This window comes from Lates calcarifer, linkage group LG15 (assembly GCF_001640805.2).
Source record: "Lates calcarifer isolate ASB-BC8 linkage group LG15, TLL_Latcal_v3, whole genome shotgun sequence".
NCBI classification, from domain to species: domain Eukaryota; kingdom Metazoa; phylum Chordata; class Actinopteri; family Centropomidae; genus Lates; species Lates calcarifer.
In genome coordinates, this window is record NC_066847.1 from 12,355,539 (window position 1) to 12,373,785 (window position 18,247).

The window sequence follows — 18,247 nt, forward strand, 5'->3', positions numbered from 1 at the left end:
GCGTTTTACAGAAACTCTTCAAACCTGGCAACACTAAAAAATAAGTAAACACCCCCTTTGTGTTTGAATCCGATGTTTCCGCATTACTGTAAAGTACAATATAAAATATGTAGACGCATTAAATAATCTATCAAGAAATTGTGCCATTTACAAAAATATTTTATGTTCTAAACGGACGGTATGGTTATATTCTTTATTGCCTTTAATGTAAAAGTAAAAAGTCTAAGAATGTGCTCAACTGAAATTAATATTACGAAACAAATGTCATCATGTAATGTTTGCCGTGTAAACAGAGATAGCTGGAGTTACAGACCCCTGTACGTACACACGTGTTTAATTTTCTGTTATAGACTGTAGGACAGCACTAACTCCCGCACTGTTAGGAAACTAAAAAACCCGAGAGGGATGTGTGTGCTCATAGAAGACGTAGTGGACGCTGAGAAGCTTTAGCAGGTAGGAAGATGGCATAGCTAATTGGCTAATACTGGTTAGCATGATAGCTCCTCTGCTCATCATGTACTGATACAGCTCGTGGGATAATAATAATAACTATGCCAGCGTTTCTGTGGCCACTAATTAGTTCAGTTGGTAAAACAAGTTCTGGTATACATGATAACTAAAGTACATATTAAGAGAGGTCTAATGTCGGGTTGTGTCTTTGTGTTTTATGAAGACATTATGAATGGTCAAAGTACTGCTCCTGGTGCCAGTAATGGCATTACTCCACTCCAGCAGATGGTGGCGTCCTGCTCCGGAGCCATCCTCACATCTCTGTTTGGTGAGACACCCAGACTTAACATCTGTCATATGTTGTCATTTTCTTTTAAAGAACTACATTGCTGTTTTGTACCAAAATCTTAGACTTGAGAGGAAACTGACAAACAGTAGTCTTTTGTAACAGCCTTTGCAGGAACTGTTCCAAACCACTGTTTTAGGTCAGTGGATGACACCTGGAGAAAAATCAAAACACAGGAAGTGGAAACCTCCACAGACCGCATCAGGGCAGTAGACAGCAACATCAGGTTCACTCAGGAGGATGTCAGAGGAAATAGTCTGGCATCCCTGTGCACTTCAAGTCCAGTAACACACTGAGATGGAAACTTGTCCACCCTAAAGACAAAGCACCCAGGCATAAGCTTCACAATATATCAAACTAGAACGACCATCACTAATCACAGGAGGTGGTCTAAGACAGCACTTATCAGTCACTTACAATGCATTCTTTAGATCCCTCTCCAAGTAGCCTAACACCCATTTACAGCGTGCCTCATGTGACACTTAATGTCTTAGATGATGGCCAGCTGGGTCGACAACTCATGTGACCTAAATAACTCTTAAGGTGTTAATGACCCCACAAGGGGTCAAATGACTTGGACTCTCCATCTTCAAGAACCCAAAGGAAACTAATCGTATACCATGACCTGGATGACTGCGAATCTTCACAGAGATACGTTACTGTGAAAGCATATTGCATTTAAATAGCTGATGCTGATATATCAAACTCTCACAGAACAAAAGATTACTTGATGTCCACACTGATATATTATACTAATCTGGATCAAGTACTCATGTAAATATTCATAGTGTGATGAAATAAATTAAAATTACATGTTTCCTGAAAAGTTGGAAAACACCCCAAAAATCAGTTTTGCTTCAGAAAATGGTCGATAGTAATGTGATCTTTTTCAATTTTTCAGTCACACCTTTGGATGTTGTGAAGATTAGACTTCAAGCACAGAAGAATCCATTCCCCAAAGGTATAGTAAATGTGGGCTCATTGTTGTAGTATTATGGCCCCATGGTACAACAAACATTAGATGATCACGTGTGTGTGTTCAATATTCAGGTAAATGTTTCGTCTACTGTAATGGACTCATGGACCACATATGTGTGTGTGAAAATGGCAACTCCAAGGCCTGGTACAAAGCTCCCGGTCACTTCAATGGCACACTGGTAAAAAAATAAATAAATAAGATTGACATACCTGTTGCTTGTAACAATATGACAACAGTCATATTATGATTCTTAAAAAATGACTCTATCCTCTGTATCTCTGCAGGATGCCTTTGTCAAGATTGTGCGCTGTGAGGGAATAAAGGCATTGTGGAGTGGTCTGCCTCCAACTCTGTGAGTGCAAAGTCTTCTGTGTGCTTTTTTTCACTGTGTTTACTCCCCAAGATATGGAAAATATGTGGTCGGTCAACAGTCATTTAGTCTGAAGTTGATGCACTCATTAAGGGTGCTTTCTTTTGAAGTTAAACCGATTAGTGGCAAACTACCTAAGGTTTTCTAGTATTATCATTTCTTTAAGAAATCACGTTTATTAATTTATTTGTGTTGTTTTTGTGCCTGCCTGGAATAATCTGTAAATTTGTGTTTAATTTTCAAATGTGCTGTCTCTAGCGTGATGGCAGTCCCAGCTACAGTGATCTACTTCACGTGTTATGACCAGCTGTGTGCAGCACTCAGGGTCAGGATGGGCGCCCACGCTGAGGAAGCTCCTCTACTGGCAGGAGCTATCGCTAGAGGTGAGCTTCTCTGCTGTCCCATCACTGAGGACAACAGGACAGATTCTAGCTGTCACAGATTGACAGGCAAAAGCTTTAACATCAATTAATACTGATTGTTTACAGAATGGAACATGTCTATTTAACAAAAACATTATGTGTGAAAAGGCATCTGTTCAGTCATTATTATCAGAATATGAGTTCATCTCAGCTTTGCTCACTTAAAGCAGTGTTTTAATGATGTTGGTGATTTAATTACCAGATCAGTTTCCAAGGGCAACCACCCATACTTTTTGCCCTTCAGCCCTGGGTGTCCGTAATTTCATCCGACACTAGATATCATTGCGAAAAGTCTATGTGAGATATTGTGACCCTGACTGGCTGACTTTTTAATAAATGCCTGTAAGTAGTTATTAAAAACAGAATAAAAAAAGCATGTGTTAATAATTTCATTAAGTGACACTACATTTTTAAATAAAATGAAAAATGTCTTTCAGTGATGATGAAGCTTTTGTTGATGTCCTTTTCTATAAAGGACATAGAATAGGATTTATTCCTTCTACATGTTATCTCTGTCTTTGTCAGTGGGTTCAGCGACAGTGATCAGTCCCCTGGAGCTGATCCGCACTAAGCTGCAGTCTCAAAAACAGTCGTACAGGGAGCTGACCGACTGCATCCGTTCGGCAGTGGAGACGGAGGGCTGGCTGTCTCTGTGGAGAGGTCTGGGACCCACGCTGCTCAGAGACGTGCCCTTCTCAGCCGTGTACTGGTACAACTACGAGAAGGGCAAGAGTTGGCTGTGTGAACGGTACAACACCAGAGAACCCACATTCACCATCACCTTCATATCTGGAGCGGTGTCTGGCTCTGTGAGTGCACCAGCAACCACAACTTGACAGAAAATATCACATTGGTTCAAGTAAACTGTGATCTGTTGTTTGATGATTCATTTTTGTTTCTTATAGATTGCGTCCATTGTAACGTTACCTTTTGATGTTGTCAAAACAAGAAGGCAGGTGGAGCTGGGAGAGCTACAAGCAAGGAATTGTAATTACGGCATTCATTCTTTATTGTTATGTGATTCCCAACCAGTGTTACATGAAAATTTTGGAGTGGTTCACCTAATTAAAAAAACTAGAAATTATGATTTTGTAAAAACAAATACATTCATATATTTGTGTTAAGGAGGAAAATCAACACATAAATAGGATCATAATTTGTTGTCAAGTAGATCTTGGGCATATTTATTGTCATTGTACGCAGAAAACCATAAACTGTGAGCTCTGACAGTACTGTGGGGGTATATCAGACAAAAAAGGTTGGGAACCACTCTTCTACATTACTGACACTACTGTAGGTTCAAATGGAGTTCTGTTGACTGGTGCCCTTGTCTCGTCAGTGTCATGTCAGGTCTCATCCTCCACCTTCAGTGTGATGAGGAGGATTGTGGCTCAGGACGGCTTTGTTGGACTGTTTGCAGGTAAACACTGTCGGGGGCATTCTGTGAATCATTTTAGTTTTATTTTACTGAATGACATCTTAACCTCTTATCTGTTCTCTCTCTGCCAGGTTTCCTCCCCAGGCTGATCAAAGTGGCCCCGGCCTGCGCCATCATGATCAGCACTTATGAGTTCGGAAAGGCCTTTTTCCACAAGCACAACCAGGAGAGGATACTGAGGCCGCTGCAGACCAGTAACACCTGATAGTTTATTGGTCATTTCTCTTCAAACCAGACACCACTATGAATACTGCTACACTGTACCTGGGAGGGAAAAGCTAATGTTGCCAAATTGAAGCAAAAACAAGCAGAAAAAGAAATTAAAAATAAACTGCTTGACACTTTTCTGCAAAAAAAATTATGGATACATTTATAGTAAAAGCTTTTTATTATAGTATTTATAATTTAAAGTTCCTTGTTCTTATGTTCACTGCTATAAATCCTGTGTGCACAACTGAGAAGAATTTATTTCATTTTATCAGTGTTCAAATTACGTGATGTTAGATGCATTTAGTAACCAGCAGATGGCAGCCACAGTTTTATTAATAATTGGTAATTTCATCACTGGCTGTATGTGCACTGTGCCTGAAGCCCTTACATTAGAAATGTAAGATTAATCCTGATTTTATTCCTTTGTGTGTGTCAATGTTCTTTCCCGACACCAAGAGAGGATCTTAATGTTTTTGCACTTCCACTCCGACCCTCTGTAAGCTGTGAAGAATACATGTGTTTATGTCAGAAAGACAAACACACACACACACACAGAAGTGAAGTGTAAAGTTAAGAGAGTGTTTTTTTTATCAGTTTGATAAGAGACCGCAGAAGAGGACTGTGACACGTGTGAACTATTATGAAAATGTGATGCCTCAAATTTCTTCTGAAATTCTTTTCATTCATTGACTTCATTTAAGCTGCTTCACCATACCTGTTCATTGTGTACAATAAATTCAAGTTATCAGTAGCAAACTTTCACTGTTTTAGCAAGTGGAGTTTATTCAAAATCAAGGGTAAAAAGGCAAAGAAATCCAATAAAACATCTGCTGTATGTCTGTGCAAATGACTGCTGGAATGAGCTAAAGGCAAAGTGATGAGTTCAGTGTTGAGGTACCCGACTAGTCCATAATAATACTAATTACATCATACTGATATTCTGTAAATACACTTGTATCTCATTCTGAGAATATCTCTTGCAAGATATTCATTACTGAGTCCTAACACAGACCATTGTTTAAGGAATGATCTATTTGTGGTAACTAGCCGTTAAAGTAAAATACTGCATTTGGACAGTTAAAGGGAATAACAACAATAGTCTAAAGCTAAACTTTAAACTAAACCCAGAACTGAAGGGTGATTATTAAACATAGTGGTCAGTACCTGAGAACAAACCACGTGATACTGCAGTATGCACAACAACATCTCAGTAACATTAAAAAAAAAAATTAGAAACCAAAAGAACATTTACACCCAAGAACAAAACGTGAGACTACATTATGCAAAACACTGTAACATAATGTGACAAAAGTGAAGGTACATTCACCATCACAAATCAACAAAATGAGAAGATTAAAAAAACTATTATTGTAATTCAGTGGCAGCAGTAACAGCACAGAGGATATTAAAGGATCCCTTTAACTCCAGGAAACAATTCCTCGAGATCTAACAAAGACCAAGGCTTACACCGATTTATGTTTCCTCCTAGACTCAGAACTGACATTCTGTATTTTTAGCATGCAGTAAAACCTTCAAGAGTAGTGAAGACACACTAGCCCGTCACTATCTTTTCAATACTGTAAAATGAAACAGTAATGCATACATTAACTCTCTATTATTCTGTTTCTGAGAAAGAAATCAAAAGACAATGCTCCACAGATAAAAACACCTACAAAACAAAAACCAAACACATACAGAGGGATCTTATGAAGCTCTCTAGATCCTCTGTACTAAGTCAGACTTTGAGTAGTGTTTCAACTCAAAGGTATGTTTGTAAGACATGACTCGGTCTGATGGAGCTGGTTCAATTCAAAGAAGATGCTACCCCAAATTCTCAGCTTGTAAACCTGATGTTCATCTGTTCAAGCTCTGGGCTCCACATACAGAACGTAAACTTTTACAAACAGCAAATCAACATCACCTACATTGAGAAAGTTCCTGGATTGTCTGGCCCTGGTAGTGATCTGTTTTTTTTTATTATTATTATTTTGCAAGCTCTTCATTCCCTATGAAGGAGTGATGCCTGGGCTGCTGACCTCCGTTGCAGGACTAGCCAAACACTCACTGGACTTCAGGCTGGCCAGAGACTTGTAGCTGGCAACTGAGGTCAGGGAGCCACACAGACCTCTGAGAGAAGGAGTTTCCTCTTTGTCTGAATGGGATGGTACACGTGATTAGTACTCAAATCAGAACAGAGACCTCACTGACAGGCAGCGCTTACTAGCAGAAGGAAACGTACCTTGGTGAGGCCACCGTGTGCTGGCCTGCTTGGCCTCCAGACTCAGCGTGTTTGACGGTTCGAGAGAAGTCTGAGAGAGGCTCATTTCTGCAGACAGCTGCTCCAGACTCTGGAAACTCTTCCTGCAAAGAGAAGACAGAGGATCAGCCAAGTTCGTGAACATAACTATTCCTGACAGGAACAGAAAATTATTCAGCAGCCATTTTTATGATTGATTAATTCACCTGAATCATTTAATAAGAAAAATACCAAACATCTGCTGTAACTGGATCCCAGATACATTGTAAATTAATGTCAGCAACGGCGTAATAATCATCAGCTGCAGTAATACACACACAACCAAACTAAACTTGGAAGCTCATCTACATACTCCTCCCACTGTCCCGTGCGCTTCCTGTACAGCAGCGTGTCCAAGGCAACAGCGTTGGCATCCAAGGCGTCCGGTGACGGCCACTGATTGGTCAGATGGGCTGTCAACTCCTGTCTGGACCGCAAATCATTGTTCTTCAGCACCGTCCTAAAAACAACGGTCAGTGTCCAGACTAGAAACAATTTATTGACTAAACAAACTCTTCAAATATAAAAAAGGAGCAGTGAGAAATAACAAAAAAAGACTCAGTCTGGCGGTGACTCCAAACCGAGAGGGGTTTTTCCCACAGATGAGGACATTAATGGGAAAGACACAGTTGCTGATGCAGCTTTTCTTCTCGGCTTAAAGCAGCCCTGAGTGCGATTGATTCAGCAACATCCAAATAACAAACCACCTGCAACCTCCAGGCGTCTCGCTGTGTCCTGAATGTCAACTTCACAGCTGGATCTGCTGCAAAATTCTTCCCACCTTATCGTCAGCGACCTCACAAGCACTAGCTGATAAACACAAATACACACACACACACACACATAGAGGAGAATGAGCTCACAGTTGGTCTTGTAGTTCCAGTATGATGTACTTAAGCTGTTCCTTCTCCAGCGTGTGAGAGAGGTGTGTGTCTGCCAGGCTCTGCTGAAGAGCTTTGTTGTGAGACACGGCCTCCGACAGCTGGGCTTCTCGTAGACGGACCAGCTCTTCCAGGTAACTCTGAGGCAAACAAACATACACGTACACTCTGTTTTGTCATCTTGTTTGTTTAATGCCACGGGGGCACTGCTGTATTCTGCTCAGCAAAATTCTTTGTTTTCGCTCAAAGCAAATGAAACAGCCACAGAGCAGAGACTAACAGCTGCAGCCACAGAGGAAAAGACATATTACGGATGTTTTATATGCAAGAAAGAACATCAAGCTCAATGTGTGTTTGTGTCCGAAAAAGTGCTCTTCACAGGACCTATTTCCTCCTGGCATTTCACAACTCAAGCCTCTAATTATTATGCAGACATCAAGGGAAATGTCACACTGGCATATATTACCATCCAATTCATCCATCAAGGAAAAACACTCTTATAAAAACACAGCTGGGTGATACCTTCTGCTCCAGCGCCATGCGATACTTCTGCTCAAAGCGTTTGCACTTGCTGACCAGGTTGCTCTGCTCGGTGAAGATGGAGGCGGCCGTGGCGGCTTTGTCGGGCGTGCTGCTCTCGCTGCCGCTGCTCCCCACAGTCCTCATCTCCTCCTCGTCACTGCTGATGCTGTCTGCGCTGCACAGGAAACCACAGTATAGTCTCACATTAGTACAAATCCTATACCGCAGTGGCAGGAAAACAGTACCCAGTGGACTGTATCTCCCATAAACACTGTCCCCCTATCGAACTGCAATAAACTGGGTGAACCCTGTTATGCAGTACATTGACGATGAACTGTGTAATGGGTGCTGTTTGACCTGACATACTTCTGAGTGAACTTCAGGTAAGGCGTGTAGTCGATCACAGCGGGGCAGCTGCCGTCCAGACCCTCCCCTTTCAGACAGAAGCTTCAGAGAGAAGACAAGATGAATCAGAGCACTGTCTCTTACAGTATGTGGCAGTATGAGATGCTAACAAATCACATGCAATATCATGAGCTGTAAATGTAAAGGTCTCTTGGTGTCCTCCCTCACTTGGCTACGTCTCACAAAGTCACTTAGTTGATTTGCAACTTTAATGGTTGGTTTAACTCCATGGGACGTTCAATGACTTGCAAATGTTCCTGCATTTGATTTATTTTTTAAAGCTTTCCCTCTTTGCCCCATCACATCATTCTGCAATGTTTGAAACTGAGGCTCCAGCAATTCAGACAGCAACTGTCTGGCCACTTGGTCCCCCTGGCCTTAAAAAACTCATAAAAATGCTAATCGCCATCCAGATATTTACTTAGCTCACTGCTGATGCATCAGCTGTAAACAATGCAAAATCATGACATGTGGCTTGGGGAAAAGTGTCAAAAAACCTGGAAACATATGTACAAAATAACACAGGAAAACTGCAAGAGCCAGGAGGACCATTGGTCCAACCAGGGGCCCCTGTAAGAACTGAATGAAACACACTTAGGTCTGCTCACCACAGTGACTAAATACTGTTTGTCTAGATTAAACACCTCAGAAATGTAAAGTAGTTCCAGTTCTAGCTGTCCACTTCCTATATATTATTTAATATTAAATATGTGATGTATTTCTTTTCAAGTGAAGCAGCCACTGAAATATTGTCTGTTGCAACTCTATTAAGTTGACAGCCTTTTGGATCACCTTCAAAATTGTTAAAGGGATTGCTATTTTTTCAACAACCCTTTCCCAAAAATGTGTTTCAGGGAGAGAAAGCAGGACTGACTGAGTCAGAAACAACACAACCTGATTAGTACCTGAAGTCGATGGTGTTGAGTCCGATGAGCATGTCTGCTAACAGCCCCGCCTCCTCTCCCAGCACGATCGCTCCGTCCTCATAAAACCTCCTGGAGTCGACACATGTACACAAATTACTGGCAAGAATTCAGCTCACACTCCTCTAGATCTTGTCTAAAAAGCAGAGCAGACTGAGGCAGCGGCAAGATGCCTCTGATAACGCTGACTGCCTGAAGGTCTAAATTAACCTACTGCATGCTGACGTTGGAGAGAGACCCTTTATAAACACACTTGCTTTGATAAACCATTTGTTACTGGGTTGAGTGGAAAAATGTGTGTGTGTGTATGAGCATCAACATAAAGACCTGGTGGTTTTGAATTCCCTCAGTGCAGATGAGATGTACTCTGACAGTCTTTTCTCCATCAGGACCACTCTGATCCACGCCCTGCCCTGCAGAGAGAGGACAGAAACACTGAACTGTTAGTAGAAGCTTCTAACATCAGCCAGTAACACACTAAACAGAGTAACAAGACTAAGAGTCTACACAGAATCAGTGAAAACTTTGACCTGCTGGTGGTGCTACAGGAAAAGTATGGGATCATCAAGATCTGTAGGATTTCTCCTCCTGAAAATCATGAATGTCTGCACAAAATCTCAAAGCAATCCATTTGATAGTTGCTGTGATATTTCAGTCTGGACCACAGAGGTGGACCAATCAACCAAAAGACAAATAAGCATTGCCCAAAATGCCATTATATATTATATATCAAAGGACATACATGCCTTGATTAATTGGCTGTTAACGTCAGGTAGAAACTGTGGAAAACCTTTCCGAAACATGTTGAAAAGTAAAACATTGTAATTTCAAAACTGCCTTTCTGTTTTAAAAGCAAAGCAGCTGATTTCTCTGATTCCAGAAAATCCTGCCGGAGTTCACGACCTCCAAGGGTGAGAGACAGTGAGTCTTGTTCTCACCTTCAGCCTGGTTCACAGAACAACGTTAGCCCCAGTTGTTTGTTCTCTTACCCTCAGGGAAAGAGAACTGGAGATTTTTTTTTGACAGCGTTCCCTTTGTTCTTTTTCTAAGAGGATAATGAAAAATAAGCTTAAAACACAAATGTCTGATTCTGCATTGTGTGTATATGTGTTGTAGGTCAGGATACATTCATGCTCAAAGCAGAAGATGCAGTGCTGTGTATATAAAAATGATATTTGTCAAATAATAAATAAATGCCAAATGTATTCTCTGCGATTGTTTTTTGGGATCCAAGTTCTCTTATTTTAAAGATAATTAAATCTGATAAGCCCATGATGGTTTTAGCCTCACCTTCGCTCTTGATGATCGCACGTTCTCCATGCTCTCGATGCTTCGAATGCAATTATGAGGGACTTTAGTGCAGGCTGCTTTTATGTAATCCCAAAAGCTCCGTGGACTCTCATAGCCGAACCAAGTCGTCTGACCTGAGAGAGAGAAACAGAGGTTTGAGTGTGCATCTGAATTCATACACTAACCGGACTTAATATATTTTCAAAGTCCAACCTAATACTTTCCACCAGTGTCCATACTTGATACTCATCTCATTAAAGGGAAATTAAATGCTGATCACTACCTAAACCTCAGATTGACGATGAGTCACTGCAATTTCACACTGATGTTTTGCACATCGGGGTGTCCTGATGGGTCGACACGCAACCGTAACATCCCCTGCTCATTACCAGCTGGGGACAGATATCACACATCATCCCTCTCTCTTTCTCTCTCCCTATGTTTCCTGTCACTCTCCTACCAACAATCCACTGAAGACAAAAACTGACAGAAAAATCATGTTGTCCTTTGCAATTTTAACATTGCACGTTTGTACAGACTGCTTGGTTGAGGTGAATTTTAGTGACGTGTTTTTATTTTCTGCATATTTGCATGTGGACAAGGAGCAGGTTTCTTTCTTTCTCTTTTTTTTTACCTTTAAGTCGATGATTGAGGATATGCTCCAAGATGGAAACAAAGTTGATGAACTCTGGAGATGAGTCATCTATTGTCTCAAAACAGGAGCGGTCCAGCAGAGTCTTCACTGAAAACCTGAACACATAAGATAATGGTATTAAAAAACAGTTAAAGGACCTGCAGCTTAAAGGGCAACTACACCAATTTCACACATAGAATATGTAGCAAAGAGGATGACAGCAGGATTTTATTACAAAAAGCAAAAGGAAATCTAGGATCAAGCTTTTCTGGTGGCTGACAGGGACCAGAGACTAAAAGTCAGGAAATCTCAGTGTCTGCTGCCTTGATTATTACCAGTCTTTTTAAAAATCTGTTTACTGTGAACCTCCTTAATTCATGGACATGCCCTCTGGAGTATCCCTTTAAATGTTTGAGAGATCTATCACCATTCTTCTGCAGTGACAGCCATGTATCCACTATTGTCTTTGTTGCTGCCCAATCCCAGACTGAATGATGTCACACACTCAGACTGGTAATCTACATTTTAACAAACGCACACAAGAACAAACAAACAAAGGAAACAAGAATAGGAATCATCTTAATTAACATAAGACAAATACTGCTGTGTCTATTTTCTTTCTGTCGCCAATCACGAGACAAAGAAAATAAACACATCTGGCCTCTGTGGTTGTAATGAGCCTCTGATTAATCTCCTGTGATGAAACTAGTCATAATGTACAGCCCACTAAGACAGTCATGTGCACGAATGACTCTGCCTAATCTGGTTTCAACTAATTAGGCAGGAAGGAGAGTTAATGGATGAGGCTGCAGTGTATGCGTTTGTCTGTGTGTGTGTCTTGTACATTCTGCCAAATTGTGTGCAGCCCTCGAACTCAACTAAATAATCTGACTTCATATCTCACCCTGCTTCTCTATCTCGTTGCTTAGCAGCAGGGTGACCACAGTGTGCTTCCTGTGAAAGTAGCCAAAGCCTGATAAATTGCAGCTCATTTCCATGAGTAAGATTGTTTTTGTCTTAGAAATGATCTCACTGTGAAGACGGTTGAATAACTAAATGAAGCGATGCCTTTAGGGGTCAGACATCCTGACATTCAGTAGGTCTTTAAAGCCTAAAAACATCTTCAGTAATGACCGCCCACACAGGTGTATTCACTTATGCTGCATTCAAATGTAGCTCCTAACGTTGTGTTTCTGAAGTCGCGTACACAATATTGGTATTTGAGTGGTTTAAGTCAAGAACCCTGTTACTAGGCAACTGACAACAATAATCAACATCAGCTTGTTCCCTTTTCAAAAAGTAGTGCTCTGAATTTCCAAACATACTTATGAATGAGAGACGTGACTAACACATGTCAGAAATGTAACATTTTAAACTCCACAACAAATGGTGATTTAAACAGCACGCCACTTTAAGGCATCATTATTGTGGCTGATTCACTTTCCTCTCTGGATGAGTCTTTTATTACAGAGGACATTTTTGACATGTCACAGTAAGAAAAGCTCAGGTGTAAATAATAAAATTATTGGAGGTAATGTGATAAGTCAATGTAGCAGATGTAGAAAAGGCCAGTGTAGGAGTGTCCAAACTGTCAGTTAACCAAGTTTCTCCAAGGAAACCGTGTGCTCGGGGAGATAAAGTTACAAATCCTCTTAGAGAGCATGCTTCTCTTTTGCCTTTATCAGTCTGTACATCTTTTTCCTGGCCCCTTTCTGAATCTGTATGTTTAACTGCACCATACCACCAGATTTAAAATCACAACTGGAACTTACTACACCAGCAAAAGAGTGGCTTTAACAACAACAAAGATTTCAGATGTTTTAATCTTGATTTAAAAGTCTACCCTGCAAATTAGCTTCAGCAAGACGCCCTTTGTCTGTATCTGATGTAACCACTCCAGGTGACTAACTGATGGATCTGAATGAGAAGAATGCCAAGTGTGTGCAAAGCTGTCATCAAAACAAAAGGTTGAATATAAAATATATTCTGGTTTGTTTAACACTTCCTGCATAGTTTTGATGTCTTCAGTATTAATCTACAATGTAGAAAATAATAAAAAATAAAGAAAAACCACGGAATGAGAAGGTGCATGGTAGTGTAGAACAACAGCTTTTTACCACAGAAGCAGTGTTTTCTATGTTTCCTCTGTGTGGACACATGATGGAAGAAGAAAACGCTGACTTGCCTGTTTGACTCTCAGGGGGTGAGATCATGGCGACCACACACAATGACATCAAGTCAAATCAATATGAATTACACAGCCTAATATCACAAGTTTTCCTCAAGGGGTTTTACAATCTGTACAGCATATGACCCCCTGTATCCTTAGACTCTCAATTCATATACAGAAACACGCCCGGCTCGCCAAATTAAAAATGTATTTAATCGGGAAAAAAGTGGAAGGAACCTCAGGGAGAGCTGTCACATGAACGCCCTCTATCTACCGTCAGCACAGTGAGTTCGATGACGTCAGCAAATTCCCAGTATAGCTCTGGGCCCAGTGAGGTGTGACCAGCCAGAATAAGTGAAAACACCTGTGTGGGTGTGCAGTGCATTAATATACAGAAAAACCAAACACTTGAAAGCAACACTGGATGTAAATGTTTTCTAAACATTAAGCATCTTTGAGAGCTGTGTCATTAAACCATCAGAACACGCGTAGTGAAGGACGCAAACCTACAGCACATCAACAAAACCGGTTGTCAGGTTCATTAGTGTCTCTAGCGTACATATCAGAGTGCTGAGTGCCTGGATGAGGGTTGCCATTAGAAAGTGTCCATTTCAGCAGAGTAGAGAGGACACTGGGAAACAAGGGTGATCTGCTTTGAAGTAGCTGAGAAACATTTATCACAGCATCAGAACAAGTAAAGATGTTTCTGTGGGCTAAGACACATGACCTGGACCTGCTGCAGACAGAGGACATCTTTTTAAATTTAGACCATTTACATAAATGCCTAGGTCATTTACAAACAAAGTCAAACATTTCTCAGTTCATCACCTTCTCCACCTTACTGATATATTTCTAATTCATGAGGATGACGCTTCAGCTGCTCTGAATGACGGTGTATATAAAAATAGCTGCGGTGATGTTTACAGTCTTCGTTAAGGCAAACATGGAGCCCAAACACTAAATCCTGCAGCGTTTATGATGAATTAAGAGGCTGATGCCTTCGGTCACAGCTGTTCCAGGTTAAATGTGAGCATATTACTTTTCTTAATGTATTTTGAACAGATCCCATCAGCCGAAACAGATCAGAGCATCTAGAGAACATGAGATTAAAAAACAAGTGGTATCTATCTTTTTTTTTTTTAATGGCAGATATGTAGTTGTGTTGAAGGATATCGCAGCAGCTTCAATAATGTCTTATCCTCCATCTCACTCTCACTTCCAGCAGTGATCTAATAGTCTTTTCTCTAGAGCAGCCAGTCAATACGAATTCACACTGTGCAGACAGACACTGTTCAAATCCACTGAACTTGAAATTCTAGTGAAGATCCTCAAGTTTCCAGAGACACAAAACAGACTAAATCTGAGGGAAATGCCATCGTGAGATTCCAAACTTGACATGGAAAATATCTCACTAAGTCATAAAAAGAAAAAGAAAAAAAAATAAAGACCTGGAACAAGCCAATACAGAATATGTGTTACTAAGGCTGCAAATTAAGCATCAATTAGTCTGCTGATTATTCTTATGATCTATAATAAGCCAAAAAGATAGCATAACTAAAATTTCCCATTTATATTACTTGTTTTATCCAAACAACAGTCCAAAAGAATAAACTGCATTATTTTTACTATCATATATAAGAAAGAAAAGTATCACATCTTCACATTTGAAAAGCTGGGATTTTTGGGATCTTAAAGCTTAGACTGTGTGTTTACTACCCTCCCTCTGCTGTGTTGTGTTCACTTCCTTTTCTCTGTGAAATGCATCCTCTCCTCAATCGTTTTGCCAATTTGCCACCCCTCTTCTCTCCCTTCTCTCTCTTCCACTTCTGTGCCAATCAGTGAGTCGATGGCTGCTGCGGAGGCAGGAAGCGCTCGGAGAGGAGCAGACCAGTCAGCAAAGTAGCACCTGAGTCTAGTTACTTCCCCTTCACCTCTGTTTCCACTGACGTAAATGGAGGCAGACATACCACATACAGTCACACCTGATCACCCTGGAATCTGAAAATGATGCTGTCTCCTTGTTTTTTTCTCTTTTGTTTAAAAAAAAAAGCCTGAGCAGACACCAGCTGGAGCAGGTGGTGCATTATTATCAGGTTGCTTCCTGATCTGTTACACTTACTTGCTGCCAAAATAAAGAGAAAAAAAAACTACACCTCTGTATGTTCCCTTTTCTCTGACCCTTTCTACTCGTCTGCTTCAAACGCACCACAGGGACTGTCAGTCAGTTACTGACATCTGCCAGCAACACTGAAAGGACCACAAATCAATACTCAGAGCAGAGCTTTTCACTTCAGCTGGTACAGAAGCAGGCGACATGTGTGTACATTATCTGTCTCTCTATCCATTACTCATGCTCCGTACTGTTGAGCTTATCACTCAGAAATGTACTGAGGAATAAACTGTGGAGACCAAGGTCACGTCCTCGGTCTGTTTCTTGGAATATTTAATGTATATTCTACAATAAAAACACCTAATTTGTGTAGTGTTTTCCAGAATCTGTATCTTTAAATTTTAGTTTGAGATAAAATGTAATTAAAACAAAGTATTTAGCATTTCTCCAATTTAGTTATACTCCTGAGAGGTGTCTATACCTGCACTAAGACAGATACAGTCTACAGAAAACATAATTACAGCTACATTAAAATAAAAATATGATAAACAGGACAATCTGCTAATTGTTTCTTCTGGGATTTGGATACTGAGTGTTTCTAAAATCCTGGCCTTAATCCTAAAACTGAAGTGATTGTGAAGGTAATTAAAACTGAACTGTTTTCACTGAATGATTAATGGAGGGTGGTGGAGGCTGCTGGTGGTGGGTGTGCATGTGAATGTGTGTGAGTGAATGAGAGGAGACGATTTTAATGTAAAAATAAACACGGTAAGGGCATTTACCTGAGGTCATCCAGCGAGTGAAATCATGTCTTAATATAACTCATCCGGCAGACACGGAGTGACTTTCCTCTCTGTGCAGATTAAGTCATATTTCTAATTAAAGGATGGAGTCTGGAGGTTGTAGTCCTGCTGCCTTTAAAGCTCAAACCTCACACAAACGCCTGCGTCTGGAATTATGAATTATCAAATCTGCCGTAAGGAATTCAGCCGCAGACGCTGTTTCATCCTCCTTGTCACGAGAAACAAAAAACAACAACAGAGAGATCAGTGAGAGGAATCTCCCTCACCTGCACACCGTCAGCAGGTTCCTCCTCTCCACCGCGGCGCTCCTGCCCGCTCCCCGCTTTCGGATGAGATGCAGCCCCACGCCGAGCGACGCCATCCCCGGCTCGTGTCCGTGGCCGCGGCCCGGAGGCGGTGTGTGCAGTCTCTCTGTCCAGCACCACCCCCTCCGCCCGAGCTCCGGCTCCTCCGCTCCCTCTGCACCAGGGCAGGACCAGCTGTCTCCGTCAGCCCGGAGGAGCACGCGCTGCTCAGCCGAACTCAGACACTATGAGCAAGTGTTAGATGACTTCCTGGTTTACGTACATTCAAAATAAAAGCTCGTGTGGCTGTAGCAATGAACCGTGACAAAACAATGACAAATATTCTTTCTTAAAATGTTTATAATTGGATTTATGAGACGACATGAAGAGAATGAGACTAAAAAAGGATTAAATTCACATCTTTCTTTTAGGTAGATCCTGCTCATAAAATCAGTTTATGTCAACACTCACTGGTCCATTGCTGGTGGATACTATTAGTATCCTAGGATGGTTTGTTATTATATTAACAGGACTAATTGTTAACACTAAGAATACTGAGGTCATGTCCTCTTTAGTTCTTACTTTAGGGGTTTTATGGACTTAGTGGTTTGTGTGTTTATTTAGAAATTATTTGTCTTTTTTATTTTGAATGATCACAATACTAATAGCCTACTTTCCTACTAGAACAACATTTTGACCTTTATGAGGAGAGATAAAATTTACAGAAACTAAAATGTAGAAATTAAATGAATCAATTGGATTTTTTTCTCATTTATAGTCAGTTTTTGCATCTAAATTTTATAGATTATATAGAAGTTTTCCTACATTTTTCATGCAATTATTCCACTACATATCGACTTTGATCTACATGTTTTAATGTGAGTAAACTGGTCTGCTTTTATTTTGAAACTAATTGTATCCAAACGGTGGAGTGAGGCTGTAAATAACAGCAGTTGTTACTGACAGAGGGTCCAGGGAGAAAACAGATGATTTTTAGCCTGTCATCGATATGAGGGGTTAAACAAAGGTGTGAGCTGCTGCTTATCATCCACTCACAGACGATGATCCCGGTGTAAATGATGTTCAAGGTTTAGTTTATAAAGCTGAATCATCCACCAAAAATGAATGAAACGATTCTGTTTCTGTTTGTCTTCTCTTGATATTCACATTAAGGTTATTGTTACTATTACCATATTGAGAATCAAAAGTGTACTTTTATGTATTTTTTTAGATTTTTTAAAACTAAGTTGATCCTAACTGAATAATACATTTGTTTCACCTCTGTGTTAATGAAACATCAGGCTATAAATAAACCTTTAAAAACGTCAGTAAACATTAATTACTTTTCGTTTACATTCGCAGTAGACTACTGATTGTACCTTTATTAGATTTCTTTAAATTCAGTGAAGTCATCATGAAGGAGGAGAGCGCCACCCAGTGGTCTCAAATAAAACACCAGGGTCTGGGTTCATTCTATAATCATATGTATCCTTGCTTCCTTCTCCTACTTCTCACTCCTTACCTAAACTCAGCTGAATGAAGGTGGGTTCCGTGGTCTGTCATGTGACTGCTGAGAAATGGTTTAATCAGCAGTAATGTAAAGCAAGTACATAATCCACTGCACCCAAGTACATTTTTAAAGTACTTGTACTTGAGTATTTTATAGTTATAACTCCACTACATTTTAAAGGGAAATACTGGACTTTTTACTACT

General features: G+C 40.5%; 2 protein-coding genes across 5 annotated transcripts; one reads left to right on the forward strand and one right to left on the reverse strand.

The window, feature by feature from the left end:
• Positions 1-248: 248 nt before the first annotated feature.
• On the forward strand, positions 249-4,977 carry slc25a40 (solute carrier family 25 member 40). 2 transcript variants are annotated; one of them, XM_018686130.2, is made up of 10 exons: positions 249-453; positions 674-778; positions 1,698-1,757; positions 1,847-1,953; positions 2,060-2,127; positions 2,404-2,528; positions 3,093-3,376; positions 3,473-3,554; positions 3,907-3,987; positions 4,077-4,977. In XM_018686130.2, exons 2-10 carry the CDS (start codon positions 679-681, stop codon positions 4,208-4,210), a joined length of 1,041 nt encoding a protein of 346 aa, XP_018541646.1. In that variant the 5' UTR covers positions 249-453; positions 674-678; the 3' UTR covers positions 4,211-4,977. The 2 variants fall into 2 exon arrangements, with proteins under 2 accessions (XP_018541646.1, XP_018541647.1); XM_018686131.2 differs by having other exon boundaries at positions 258-317.
• Positions 4,973-16,866, reverse strand: rundc3b (RUN domain containing 3b). Of its 3 annotated transcripts, none has more exons than XM_018686126.2 (11): positions 16,516-16,864; positions 11,167-11,282; positions 10,533-10,666; positions 9,570-9,655; positions 9,225-9,314; positions 8,281-8,361; positions 7,915-8,089; positions 7,375-7,532; positions 6,825-6,938; positions 6,455-6,576; positions 4,973-6,367 (listed from the first exon to the last, which is right to left on the reverse strand). In XM_018686126.2, the coding sequence occupies exons 1-11, from the start codon at positions 16,608-16,610 to the stop codon at positions 6,222-6,224; spliced, it is 1,317 nt and encodes a 438-aa protein (XP_018541642.1). In that variant the 5' UTR covers positions 16,611-16,864; the 3' UTR covers positions 4,973-6,221. The 3 variants fall into 3 exon arrangements, with proteins under 3 accessions (XP_018541642.1, XP_018541641.1, XP_018541643.1); XM_018686125.2 differs by having other exon boundaries at positions 6,825-6,971; positions 16,516-16,861; XM_018686127.2 differs by lacking the exon at positions 6,825-6,938 and having other exon boundaries at positions 16,516-16,866.
• Positions 16,867-18,247: the final 1,381 nt, after the last annotated feature.